We start from the raw sequence: 13,296 nt of genomic DNA on the forward strand, positions 1-13,296 counted from the left end.
ACAGAGACCATCAAAACGTCTTCAAAGATTTGGCTTTTGTAATTTCTACAAACATTCAGATTTGAGAATACAGTTCCAGCTCAAGATTAGCTGCCACACATCCTACTGTCAGTCCTGGCATCAACAGCCCTTCAGTGAATTGAAAGAATTGGGATAGGCACAACAGAGAGTGGAAAAAAGTCCCCAAAGTCACTTGATTTTCTGTTGCAGAGATATCATCGGATCAAGGCTTTGGGGTTTTAAGCTGAGGCAAAATTGAAAATCAGAGTCTCCCCCATGCACCCCAACCTGTATTTTTGGGAAGTGCCCTTTGTGAGATGTTCAGCCCTGCTGCTGAAGGAGTCTGTAATACACACCATGACCTACCAGCATTAAGTTGTCACTTGGTAACCAGTAGCAGAGTGTAGGATTTCAGTGTGTGAGAAAGTCCACCAAAGCTGTGTGTGCTGCTGTCATGATGTCTGACTTGCTGACAGCTCACTTCCATGTAGCTATGTCATTCAATCTGTCCACAAGTATCTCCAATTCCTTGTCATACGCAGCTAAACAAACATGACAATAACTCATCTCGCTGCCCCAGGAGCTGCAAGATGGACAAGTGAGGGCGGCTGAAGATAAGGCCTCCTTTGCAGTCTGGAGATAAAGAAATGCCTACTTAGAGATATCAACCGTAAGGAAATGGAGGCTTAAATATAAGAACTGTATCTCTTCCTGGAGAATCTGAGTGGAAATTGAAAAAAAAAAATGAAGTAGAGCTACAGCGTAAAAGGAGAAAATATTTCATTACTTTTTAATCTTTAATTTAATCCGTGACTTCAAATAAAGTTACAGATTCTGTCCAGGCTCGTTCTTATCTTTCAGCAAGGTATGAGCACATTTCTACTGTTCGTCTGCTCTGCATCAGCCACAAAAGTCTCTATTGCTTTTTTAATGGGGTGCTATGGTAACCTAAAGAAACTCTGGATTATTAGACTGTGAGACTTACATATATACCCAGAGATAATCAGAATCCAGACTCCTTGAGGCCTGAATATACCACTACAGAGACCACAACGTATCTCCACCATGGATACTATTTGGCACCTTGGCACACACCTTGGCACAAGGCAAACAACGCCTCAAACAGGTGAATGGTTCTCCACTTATACACACGCATATACAAACAGCACCACACCTTGAGGCAAACCAAGCCTGGGTCTTTCAGCTGTTCCTCCTGATCAGGCCGGCCCATCAGCGCTACACTATATTTACCTGCTTCCTGGGTTACACAGCCCGGGGGAGGGGGGCTTAAACAGCACAGGAAGGTGGATAAGGGTCGGCAGCTCGGGGACACTTTCATTAAACGGCATCCTTGGTGGGCTTCAGGGCTGAGCCAAGACCCCAAGATGATTCTCTCTCCCCAGGCTATTGTAAACACTCACTCCACTGGGTCCTGGCAGAGTTGTTAAGCCGGCAACTGGGTACCAAACAGCTCTGTGTCACATGAGCGGCCTGGCTGGAGTCACAGTGGCCCAGGATACTATTCTTAGCTGCAGGAATGTACACAGTGGCCTCATGGCAAGCTCCGAGAGCTCCTCACTGGAAAGCCTCGTTGTACCTCTGCTTCGCGCTCCTTCTCTCTCCCTGACCACGCTGCGCACTTGACTCTCCTATTTGCTTTGGACAATGTTTTGGTTCTTTTTGGATTCCAGCTGATTTGTTTTTCTGCCTAGTCTAAGGAGACACTGCGGATATTTCTGATTTACTGAGGACAGGAGGTAAGAATTTACCAGTTGGTGCTGCTGAACTGACAACAGATTTGGCATACTTATCAATATAACACTAATGTTGTGATTTATTTTTTCTATGTGTAGTTTTCATTGTTTAACCGCACTACTCTTTAATTTGTTAAGTGATATCATTAGTACGTACTTCAGCTGTATGTTCCTCCTTCTCGATTTTTTCTAGACGTTATTATTGTTCTTCATCTCAGGTCTAAGGGAGTCAGGAGTCACAGACACTGCAAATGTTTTACAGGGAGGATATTCATAAATTAACCTTGGCATTAAGACACAATATTATTGTGACAGTTTCCCAGGAATAAATGAAATGATATTTTGTCACTAACAAACTATACAAAGGGAGATTTATTACATTATTAATGTCTAGAAACATCACCGAAAGTATCCAAAGGGTGTAAATACAATTTATCCATTAGTGTCTGACTCCTCCTAATGAATAAGCAATTTAAAATGTACATTCTGAAGCAGTCCACTATAAGAGGCTTGGGGTCTCCACCAGCACTGGTTTAACAAAGTCTGAGGGAATAATGCCAGTTGTGGAATGTCACTCATGGCCATTGGCGGTTCATAATATAGAATAATGATTAGAGGTCCAAATATATCAGACAGGGTGGGCCTGCGTGTGTGTGTGTGTGTGTGTGTGTGTGTGTGTGTGTGTGTGTGTGTGTGTGTGTGTGTGTGTGTGTGCGTGTGCGTGTGTGTGTGTGAGTAAATCAGTAGCTGTCGCGGGGGTGATTAGAAGACTTAGTGTTGATAATAGCCCTATGAAATTCCCCCACTCTAAACAGCAAGATCATCACAAACCCTCCAACCAGGGAGGGAGAGAGACTGAGAGGAAGAGAGAGGAAGAAAGAGAAAATATAGAAATAGCAAGAGAGACAGAGAGGAAGAGAGAAATACAGAAAGGTGGAGAGACAAAAACAGATGGCCTGTGGCATAACTCTGATAAAGTTAGCAGTGATGAGTAGCTGGATAAGGGAGATTTGGCCTAATGCTACATGGATGCATCAAGATAATTTAGGAGAAGGGGTTAAAAATAGAAAGCTGTGAGTAAGTAATTGGCACATTAAGGACAGCTGCTCTAAGAGTTCTAAGAGTTGGAGAGTGGGTTAATAAATGGAAGAGTTCGCTGTCAGCTCTGTACTGTAACAGGAGGGATCTGCGTGCTGAGGAGGGTCAGAGCCAGGTCAGATGTCAAATTAGACAAGGACTAAGTGAAACTGTTCTCATATTTCTACTGGTATGCATAATCATTTTACATGATGTGATGTTGTGGACATATAGTTCCATATAGTGAAGAATTTACAGATGACCCTAATCAATTTCTGATATCTATCAATTCAAGCATTCTCTGTAATTTACTGTGATTTCTACATTCATTGAAAGCATTAATGCATTATGCATCATTCATTAAAAGAACTAACCCCAACCTAACCTGTGTGGACCAAAGCAACAGCCTTAGAAAAAAGGAAATTCATGATGGAGCAAATAAATTAGTAGGAGGAAGGACAAGGTGTGCTAAAGTAGTTTCCCAGGCTAAGTAGCTGAGGATAGTGCTGGCAGGTGTAAGACTGTTTGATGCTGAGGGGTTGTTCTGGGTCACCAGTATTTACTGTTGGGCCCTCTGAAGGTAGGCCTAATTAAACAAAACATTTATCATGCAGAGTAGCCACTTGATAACCCCACTGACCTGCTCTCGCCCACTCACCCTCTTCTTCATCACAACATCCAAGCCAAGTTTCTACCCTCCCCACAGTTTAATAGCGCAGGACAGCATAATGGCAAATCCTTTGTTTCTGTCAACCTTTCCCAATGGAAAGTAGAAATACTCAAAAACTATGATCATGACGTGATTCCTCCTTCTTTTGCCTTTCTCTCTTTCCTCTCCTTCCACAGAATGGCCTGTAGATCACGTGAAGTTTTTGCTTTCAAAGACTTGGAACTTCCCTCCCATCTACTTGCCCAGCTCAACGTCCTCCGGCAGGAGCGTATCCTGACAGACGTCCTGCTTTGCACTGAGCACCGGGAGATCCCCTGCCACCGGAACATCCTGGTCTCCAGCAGCCCATACTTCCGCGCCATGTTCTGCAGCAACTTTCTGGAAAGTAGCCAGGCCCGTGTGGACCTGAAGGGAATCTCGTCAGACGTCCTCAGTGGCATTGTGGACTACGTCTACACAGGCGCCATCACTATCACCATGGAGATCGTGCTCCCACTCATGCAGGCAGCATCCATGCTTCACTATGGACGTCTCTTTGAGGCCTGCTCGATGTTTCTCCAGGAGCAGCTCAGTCCAGACAACTGTCTGAGCATGATACGACTTTCTGAGATCCTTCATTGCGAGAGTTTAAGGGAGAGGGCAAAAGAGATGGCTGTGAGGTGTTTCTCTGATGTGGCCGCTACAGAGGACTTCTGTGAGCTGTCCCTTCCTGAACTCATGTGTTACTTAGAAGACGACCGACTTTGTGCGGAGGAAGAGCAGGTGTTTGAGACCCTCTTGGCGTGGATCCACCATGACCCATTCTCACGACGCGGTGCTATCCATGATCTCTTCAAGAAAGTCCGTCTTCGCTACATACACCCAACTTACCTGTTCCAGTTTATCGCTAATGACCCATTGGTGCAGTCTTCCACCCTTTGTACCGAGATCATTGAGTCAGTGCGCCGCCTCATGCTCTCTGTCAGCACCAAGTGCAGCCGTGAGCTCAAGCCACTTTGGACCACACCGCGGCGTTACACCTGCCGAGAAACGCTGGTGGTGGTTGGAGGGCGCAAAAACAATGAACAGACTTCTCGAGAAGCGTTGCTATATGATGAGAGGACCCATCGTTGGCAGTGGTTGGCCAAGCTGCCTCTGCGCCTCTACAAAGCCGCGTACGTGTGTATTCATAGCATCCTGTATGTGGTTGGTGGGCTCAGTCTCTGCATGACATCAGGCGACAGCACAGTCAGTGCTACAGTTTATACACTCTCCCTTAAGACCAACCAGTGGCGGACTGCTGAACCTATGTTGGAGCCACGATATGCCCACCAAAGCGTGTCCTATCTGCACTTTATATTTGTCCTAGGAGGCATTGGGGTAGACAAACAAATCTCCCACTCAGTAGAGAGGTATAACAGTATGTTTAATCAATGGGAGCCCATGGCGCCAATGCCCACACCGGTGCTGCATCCAGCAGTTGCAGCCAGTGATCAGAGGATCTATGTTTTCGGAGGGGAGGACGCCATGCAGAACCCTGTCAGGCTGATTCAGGTAGAGAAGACTTCTCGCTTCAACATTATTGGATCAACATGAAGTTCCAGTTCAACATTATTGCCAATCCAATATGGCCATGGCCTTTGTCAATATGTGCAGATAGAAAATATATTTACTGTAAAAATCCAACACTCATGAGAAACTCCAAAATGTTTGAGTAATTATTATGTATACCAAATATCACACAAGCGGATGGTGAATTACAATCTTATTTTTTGATGCTATAGTAAACAGGTTGGCTAATTGTCCAATGATATGTGTGGTGTGTCAATAGGTGTATCACATCTCTCGCAACCTGTGGTCCAGGCTAGAGACCAGGACAGTGAAGAATGTTTGTGCTCCTGCTGCCGTCATCGAGGACAAGATCTACATCATAGGAGGTGGGCCCAGGGAATTGTTTAGAGCCTGCTTTTTCATGTATGGAAAACAAATAGGTTGTTTTCCCCAGCTGTTACATATTTCCACATGAAAACATGTTCATGAACAGCTTTAGATGTAATTTCAAAGAGAATTTTAAATGATGTATAGCGTGCATCTTTAAAGATGGCCTCAATGAATATTTAATTTCCAGGGTACACCAGACGAATGATAGCTTACGACACCAAAGCCAACAAATTTGTCAAGTGTGAGAATCTGAAGGAACGAAGGATGCATCACAGCGCTACGGTGATCAACAACAAGCTCTATGTGACTGGTGGACGCATCCTCAATGGTCATGATGTCATCGAGGACTCAGACTGCTTTGAGTGTTATGACCCCAAGACGGACGTGTGGACCTCGAAGGGCTCCCTGCCGTACAAGTTGTTTGACCATGGCTCCCTGCCATTGGTCTGCGTTTCCAACAGACCCAATCCGCCATGACCCACCACCCAACCCAGCCACTTTAGGTCAATGCCTTGCTACATGTTCTACATCCCCCCTTTTGCCATGATTAATTGGCCTGCCTCTAGCTACAAATGGGAAACCATCTCAAACTGATTGCGTTCCTTCACGCAGCTCAGCCTCTGCTGCAACTTAGCGGCATGTTAGGCCAGGCTGACCATCATCTGTGGCGTTTCAAATCAAAGGAGACCTCAGCTGGCAATCAGAAGTGTCATGGCTAAGGCACCTGCGGGGGAACTGAACTGAGAACCCCAGAGATAACGAGAGACAGGCATACTTACACAACAAGCAGCTGTTCAGACACATACGTAATCCAAAAAAGCTCTTTCCACAGATGGCTGCAGTGTTTTGACGCTTACTAAAGGCGTTAATGCTTTAATTTCTCAGACATTTATTTACAGCGTATCAGTCTGTGTGTCAGTTGCAGTTGAATTACCTAGAACAATTGAATGCACAGTGAATTCTGCGTCTGCTGGTTAACTGTATGGGCTCTGCTTGTCTTGTGAGACGGCAACAGACAGATCAGGCATAAAATACATAGGCACTTTAAAGAGTTTACATTCCTCCTTGACCCACATGCTTCTATCAGAGTTCACTTCCTGATGAGAACAATCAAGACAAAAGATGGACAGCTCCTCCTGCTAGCAGAGCCGCTGGCCAAGTTAGCTGTGGCTGCTACCATATTTGCTGGAATGTAGCTGGGAAGGAGAATTTTGCTGAAATGAAATTATCTGGGCCAACACAACTAATTTAGCCAGCTTGATTTATGACTTTGGGAATTATTACTGTATCCCTCAACAAAGTATGTACATCATTCTGTCCTATGTGATGTTGTTTGACTTCCAACATCACATACTGAAAGTAGAATATGTCCAAGACTTCAGAGATGTTGTAGATTAGTCTAAGCACTGTATAGAAATTATTTACAGTGTTTCCTTTAGTGGTGATTTATCTTTAATTTCACCATGTGCTATTGCAGCTAGATGAAAGAACTAGCCACTGGTTCTGCGGGCAGCTATGTTGATGTGTGGACATGTGACGTTGCTGCATTTGAATGCCCAAGGGTGATGCAGTGACCTACTGAAGGGCAACCATGAGAGGAAAGGGTGTTTTTAAGGGTTTACACCATGTGCTCATTTGCAAATGTAACGTGCAGAAGCATGTCCACAGATCAAACCTTCCATTCATCTGATAAAATTCCTGTAGAAGAGAACAAACAATTGAGAACATTGTCTTTAGATATCCAAGAAAAAACAGTGCAGTTGTGCATAAACATAAACAGCTCTCAGTGGTGTGTATTGGAGTCCAAACTGAACCACACTTATTGTATGGCAAGAAGTTGTAAGACACTGGCCACTGAGGCTGTGGACACCTGCCTACTTTTGCCTTTTCCTTCCTTACCATGTGACGCTCTTGACCTCTATGGAACAGAGATTCACCATGGTGCTCAACCAGTCCCTGTCCCTGGTAACAATCACCATGGCAACCCTATTATCACATCACTGGATCATCCTGTGGCATCCTGTGGCAGTGAATCTATTTATTTCAAATCGCATCACTGCTCAACTGCATGATGCATAATGTGTTGCTGTTACTTGCACAAAAGATAAACTTTCTCTTTAAAATGTATAATTTACCACTGTACAATGTACACACATTTTGGATATTTATTACCTTGTGTGTGACTTGTGTTTTTAAAAGAACAATATGTTATTTGTGTATGAATGTAGTGATACTACAAAAAAATCCAGTTTCTAATTTATTGGTTTGAATCTCCCTAAAATACAAGAACAACTGATAGAATCTCTCTTTGACAGTGGTGCAGATTTTGTCTCTCTTTTACTAGACTGTCTTCAGTTGAACTAACTGGGATCTAAATGGGTCTCCCTTTGTAGAGTGGCTGAGTCATGTTCCTTCATACTCAAGGGATGATTGTTGATGGTGACACAGGAACATGTTCACTGGCTATCAGGTGACACGTTGGCAGCTATGCATACATCAACAGACCAGTACCAGTGCAACTTGCACTGAAATATTGGATTACATTTAACTTTGATGCAGACGTACTGTTGTATACACTGACATTAAGTCAAAAACCCATTTACAGTCCATTCGGCATGATATGGATACATCCCTTATGTTAGCACATGACGGTCCTGTGCCGAGCCCCTTGACCCCTCAGGGCACGTTCTGTCCATAAAGTGTGTCTGGCCTGGGAGGTCGACCTGTAACAGCTCCAGTTACTAACTTCCCCTTGAGAGGCTCACTGTGTGTATGGTATGGCCTATTTGTATGCGGCCCTCGGGTGAAGTTGACCTTAGGGGAAGAGATCTGGGATCAGCTTTCGCTTTTAAGTTTTAATCCTTGCCCATTAGTGGGGAAACCTTGAAACCTGCCCAAGAGCAGCGACCAAGGGCTAATTTCATCACACTCCACATTAGCAAGCCCCGACTGTCATTGGGTTAAATGGCTCCTCGTTAGCCTGGTCACTCTGAATGCCTCACAATATCCCTGTGTGTGTGTGTGTGTGTGTGTGTGTGTGTGTGTGTGTGTGTGGCCTGAACACCTACAGCCTAACCAAATCATTTCAATATGGCATATGTCACCCAGCAGAATAGCTGTTCTTTAACTCTAAACCATAAACCTTCAAAGTTTAAACCTATTGAGAATATGACTGTGACCATTATGAGTAATTTGCCATCAGCTGGGTCAGCTGTCATTGGCTCCATTCAGTTAGCCAGTGCAGCATTTGACAAGAACAGCCTATGAAACTTTTTTTTATTAAGCTGCAGCTAAATACACAGCCTATTCGGACTGTTTATTGATGTGTGTTTGCTTGCTGCCTTACCATAGAAACCGGTGTGTGAGGGTCACCCTTCAGGGAGGCTGTGGCCTGGCAGGTTATTTTCAGTGCCTGTTACTAACCCATCAAGGGATAACGTTTCAATGTTAGCCCATGCACGTACCCACATAAGTGTGGTTAAAAGACAAACATGCACACAGAGCAGCATGCATGCATCACCACACACACACACACATACAAACAAGCAACCCCATCAGTATAAACCATACCCCATATAACCCACATAGATTCTCCAAAACAAAACAGAGTATTTGAGCTCTTTCAGCTAGGGTTGAATCACCTGTTAAGTAAAGATTACTTCCACTGCAGTGACAGTAAAACATTCTTGCCACTTCTGTGTTAAAATGAGGCAGGTAAGGAATAACCACATTGAAAAATATAGTTTGAGATCACCAATGCCATCCCATGCTAGTTTTAAACAACTTTTTTAAGTCCATCTCATTCACTATGGCAGCTTCAGTTCTCAACAACAGCAAACACTAGAGATGGCGTGTCTTTCCTGGTTGGATCACAGCACCCAGAGGCGCCTACACGGTGGTTGCCCTTAGTGCTGTTTTGAAATACTAAGTGAGGGGTTTCCCCGCTGTGTCATGTGAGAGGCTGTATTGCCTTGGCCAGGCTGTAACTTTACCCCTGTGTTAATGTGATAGACAGTGGGATTAGGAAGGTTTACCCCTACAGTATACAGCTATGGGTGAGCCATACTGCCATCCGTTCCTGGGGTAACAGGTGGTTTAGAAATGCGAAGAGATAAAGAGATTCAGCCACCTGTGTGGCAATTTGATTCCATTTTTACTTAAATCCTACTAAGATTACATATCAACCTTTTTAGATATGCTTGTTTTGAAATTGAAATGCAAAATGCATGTCTTTTTTTGTTTGTGAGATTATATTGTTTTAGTACATTAGTTCAAGTGTTGGTAAATGGTAAAAGTGTTATTATGTATTATATACAGTATATTACAAAATACACTATGGGAGTCATGTGTGTTGTCACATCTGAAGCTGCAGCAAATAAAGGTTTTGTCTGACCCCTATTGGGCAGTACTGGGCAGTACATAAAGCTACTAAAAATGTATTTTACCACTCTCAAACATCACTGAACTTTTAATAGAACGTCAGAACCAACAGCAACAGTAGCTCACTGAAAATAAGCAATGGAATGAATATTAAAGTTGTGAATGGCTTTCATTTTTCTAATCACTGGAGTAAAACTAAGTAAAAAATTCCTAAAAAAAAAAAAAGTCCTAACTTTTGCAGCACATATTGAAAAGATAGTTTGAATGCCAATACAGTTGTTATAAGATTACATTTGTCAAATATCTGCACAATTGGACATGTCAATCCAATATTGACCAAGTAATACAGTTAAAAAGGAATGTAATATCCTTCCTCTGCCACCTGATGTCCCCATGATGATGTGATGTGTTGAAACAGAGCAACTTGCCTTTCACTGCACCTCTATCGCCCCCTGCTGGTTAAAACAAGCATCTTCACTGAGTTAAGAGACCCTGCGCTTCAAGCTTGAGGCTTTGCTCTGTAACACTGCAAATTTGTGGTACTAAAATTCAACCCCACATAATATGTTTCAAATAAGAGATATTGGAGTCTTACATAAGAGTCTTGATCATTTTATTATAATTTCTTTCATAAAAAAAAAAAAAAAATCACAGTACAGCATGCACACATTCCTTACAGGGGTCTAAAATAATCTGGTCAGACACACTATTTCATTGGAGTATGGCATCATCATTTAACAGGCTGGGTAGGCTTTCTGCTCATTTGGTAACAACTGTCACAAAACAATCAAATTATATGTACATGTGACTTTTTGACTTTTTTGTGTGCGTGTGTGTGTGTGTGTGAGTGAAAGAGAGAATGTGTTATTTGAAAGGATGTACAATTCTATATGCATATTGCAATGACAGAGCCATACAGTTAAAATACAATAGCCTACATTCAATTCAATGGGATGGTTTTTTTTTTGTTACAGCCAAATACTAAAACTTGCAACCATTCACACAGACCTTCATCCATGAGGAACCCTAAGAAATGGCACTATGGACCCCCAAGAGGTGAAAAACAGAGATTTAAAAAAAGAATGAAATTAAGACAAACTCAACATAAATAATACATTGGTCCAGTAAAAGTGCTATTTGAGACTTAGAAGGGTATCTTAACAGGAAGTTTATAGACCATACAAAAGAAATAAAATCTCAATATATTAGATTGACACAAACCATAATAACACTAATAATAAACGTTTAAGAGAAGAATTTCAAACTCAAGAGGCGCAAGGAAAAACTTAAAAGAAACACGGCAAACTTATACTTCTAATATGTAAAAGCATAAAAATCAAGACCCAGGCATGACTGCGGTGCGTGTGACGATGCCAAAATGTGTCGTTTTTCTATGACGTCTAAATGAAGGCATTTCAGCTGTGCCTGTATCTGGATTTTTTTACTTTTCCATACACAAAATCCAGTATAATTTCCCCATTCTTTACATCACTTAGTAAAGGTTTTTGAACATTAGAGTCAGGATTTTAAACAATTTAGATATACAGCATGTACACATTCATAACCCCACAATGCTGTGCTTCTATTGCCCAGCTTGGAACACGGCAGGGCAAGAAACCAGACCTTGGATTCCTCCTGTAATGTCCCCCCCATTTAATTTTAATCATAAATATGTACAATAGGTCCATAATTACAAAGGCATTCAGAAAAAAGTTATTATTTTGGCACCAGGCACAGACTTTAATGTACATCATAACCAAGTGGCTAAAACCCACCCAGAAAAACACTATTCTTGCCCCTCAACTTGTCATCTCATCAGAAAGAATAGTAAATATGTATTTGACAAATCTCTACATTTGATGAAAACTGGCTAAAAAAAATAAATGATGTAACATTTGGCATAATCTTGTTGGAAGGAGGAGGGAGGGGCGGGGGGGGTGGCAGACAACTACCCCAGCAGACCTGACGAGTGGATCTACAGTGCATTTCTGTCAACAGACAATCGGTTGTTCTTCCTGAGTGCTAGTAGTAAACAGGAACAGGAAAACTTATTTACAGCTAAGATTTGGGTGGGGCCTTTGTACTATTTACACAATATCACTTCAACGCCTGGCCGGAAGAACCACGGTATCCTGCGACTCGTCCCACTCTCGTGCCAAATATACAGACTCTTACTTGGTTCACCATCGTGACATCAGCAGCTTTATTTACCCATGTTACCACCCATAACATGCCCTGAATCATTACTGCCACTCACTGAAAAATGGTTCTCTCCACTGCTATCTGGCAGCCAGATGGATTACAACAAGGGGGCGTCCTGACCAGTGGTCTTTTTCACGAGCATCACAGCAAAGCATGCCAACTTTTCCTGAGAGGGGGTAAGGTATGAGAACCCTTACTAACTTTGGGGTGGTGGACTGGGTTCATGGTCACTTCTGATTTTTATTATTTCATTTTTTAACCATTTACAAACACTGCAGTGAACCTACAAATGACCAGTCAGCCTCAACTTAGATCAAATAAGATGTTTTTTTGTTTTTTTGTACCCTGGCAAGATCCTTTAGAGGAGGGGGGTGAACGAAAGGAGGGAAGCGTACATGGTGGTTCCTACTTTCTACACCTCATTGATGGTGCGCTCCGAGGGCCGGAAGTTGGTCGAGCTGGACGACGACATGTAGAAGGACTGGGTTTTGCGGTTGAGACGGGCGCGCTTGGTGGCCACGGACAGGCTGCGCTTGCTGGAGGAGATGATCTCTGTGATGAACTTTTTGCAGTCCACGCAGACCTCCATGGAGGCCCAGTCCTCAGTCAGCTCCTTGGGAAGCTCAGGCTCGTCCTGCGACCTGCCCTCCTTGCTGCCACTGCTGCCGTGCTTCGACAACCTGAGGACAGAGAGAAAAGAGGATGTGTCTGTAAGATCTGACGGATCCCAGCCTGTTGCTAGACACAGGGTGGCATTATGGCCGACTTTGTCCAGTATATATATATATATATATATGAAAAAAACAGGGGATTCTGCAGTGACATACTTGTAAACAGTCCTGCGTAGGCTGTGTCGGTTGTGTCCGGATGCAAACGGGGTCTTTTCGGGCTGAGCGGGGGCAGAGGCTGCACTTGCCTCTTCCTTAGCCATGGCACTGGGGCCCAGCGAATAGATGGGCAAGGTGGAGTAGGGCTTAGATGGCAGCCGCATCTGAGGTAAAAATGATGAAATTAAATGAAACGCTATTGAAAACTGCTTTTGCAACTCTAGCTTGATGCAACTGCAGCTTTATGCACCATCTGTTAGTGTTCCTGGAGCAGCTGACAGGTGTCAAGAGTGTCGACACATCTTGAAGCGAGTGTTCGAGAGTGTGTTAAAGAGAAGTCAAGAGTCACCTACCTTTTTACAGCATTGGGAGCACACAGGCCTGGAGAGGAAGATAAAAATAGTGTTTTAGTTAAGCATTCCTGGACTGCTGCTACACTTCAGTAGAGTAAAAAGATGACCTTTTG

The 13,296-nt window shown here is 43.2% G+C and overlaps 2 protein-coding genes across 6 annotated transcripts in view; one reads left to right on the forward strand and one right to left on the reverse strand.

Annotated features, from left to right (window-relative positions):
* Positions 1-3,669: 3,669 nt before the first annotated feature.
* On the forward strand, positions 3,670-5,898 carry klhl38a (kelch-like family member 38a). Its single transcript, XM_071909064.1, has 3 exons — positions 3,670-5,034; positions 5,312-5,417; positions 5,609-5,898. Exons 1-3 carry the CDS (start codon positions 3,679-3,681, stop codon positions 5,896-5,898), a joined length of 1,752 nt encoding a protein of 583 aa, XP_071765165.1. The 5' UTR covers positions 3,670-3,678.
* Positions 5,899-10,397: 4,499 nt separating this feature from the next.
* Positions 10,398-13,296, reverse strand: part of spire1a (spire-type actin nucleation factor 1a) — a 34,315-nt gene continuing 31,416 nt past the window's right edge. For all 5 annotated transcript variants that reach the window (XM_078290246.1, XM_078290244.1, XM_078290245.1 and 2 more), the window contains 3 exons: positions 13,184-13,211; positions 12,831-12,994; positions 10,398-12,683 (listed from right to left, as the gene is read on the reverse strand). In XM_078290246.1, coding sequence (XP_078146372.1) covers positions 12,416-12,683; positions 12,831-12,994; positions 13,184-13,211 — 460 coding nt within the window. In that variant the 3' untranslated portion in view covers positions 10,398-12,415. The remainder of the gene's footprint in view (positions 12,684-12,830; positions 12,995-13,183; positions 13,212-13,296) is intronic.

This window comes from Centroberyx gerrardi, chromosome 19 (assembly GCF_048128805.1).
Source record: "Centroberyx gerrardi isolate f3 chromosome 19, fCenGer3.hap1.cur.20231027, whole genome shotgun sequence".
Classification (NCBI taxonomy): domain Eukaryota; kingdom Metazoa; phylum Chordata; class Actinopteri; order Beryciformes; family Berycidae; genus Centroberyx; species Centroberyx gerrardi.

Excerpts from the sequence above, each read along its gene's own strand:
- klhl38a (XM_071909064.1), top strand. The coding sequence starts at position 3,679 with ATGGCCTGTAGATCACGTGAAGTTTTTGCTTTCAAAGACTTGGAACTT. Across the intron at positions 5,035-5,311 it reads ACCCTGTCAGGCTGATTCAG|GTGTATCACATCTCTCGCAA; the intron begins GTAGAGAAGACT and ends GTGTGTCAATAG. Across the intron at positions 5,418-5,608 it reads CAAGATCTACATCATAGGAG|GGTACACCAGACGAATGATA; the intron begins GTGGGCCCAGGG and ends TTTAATTTCCAG.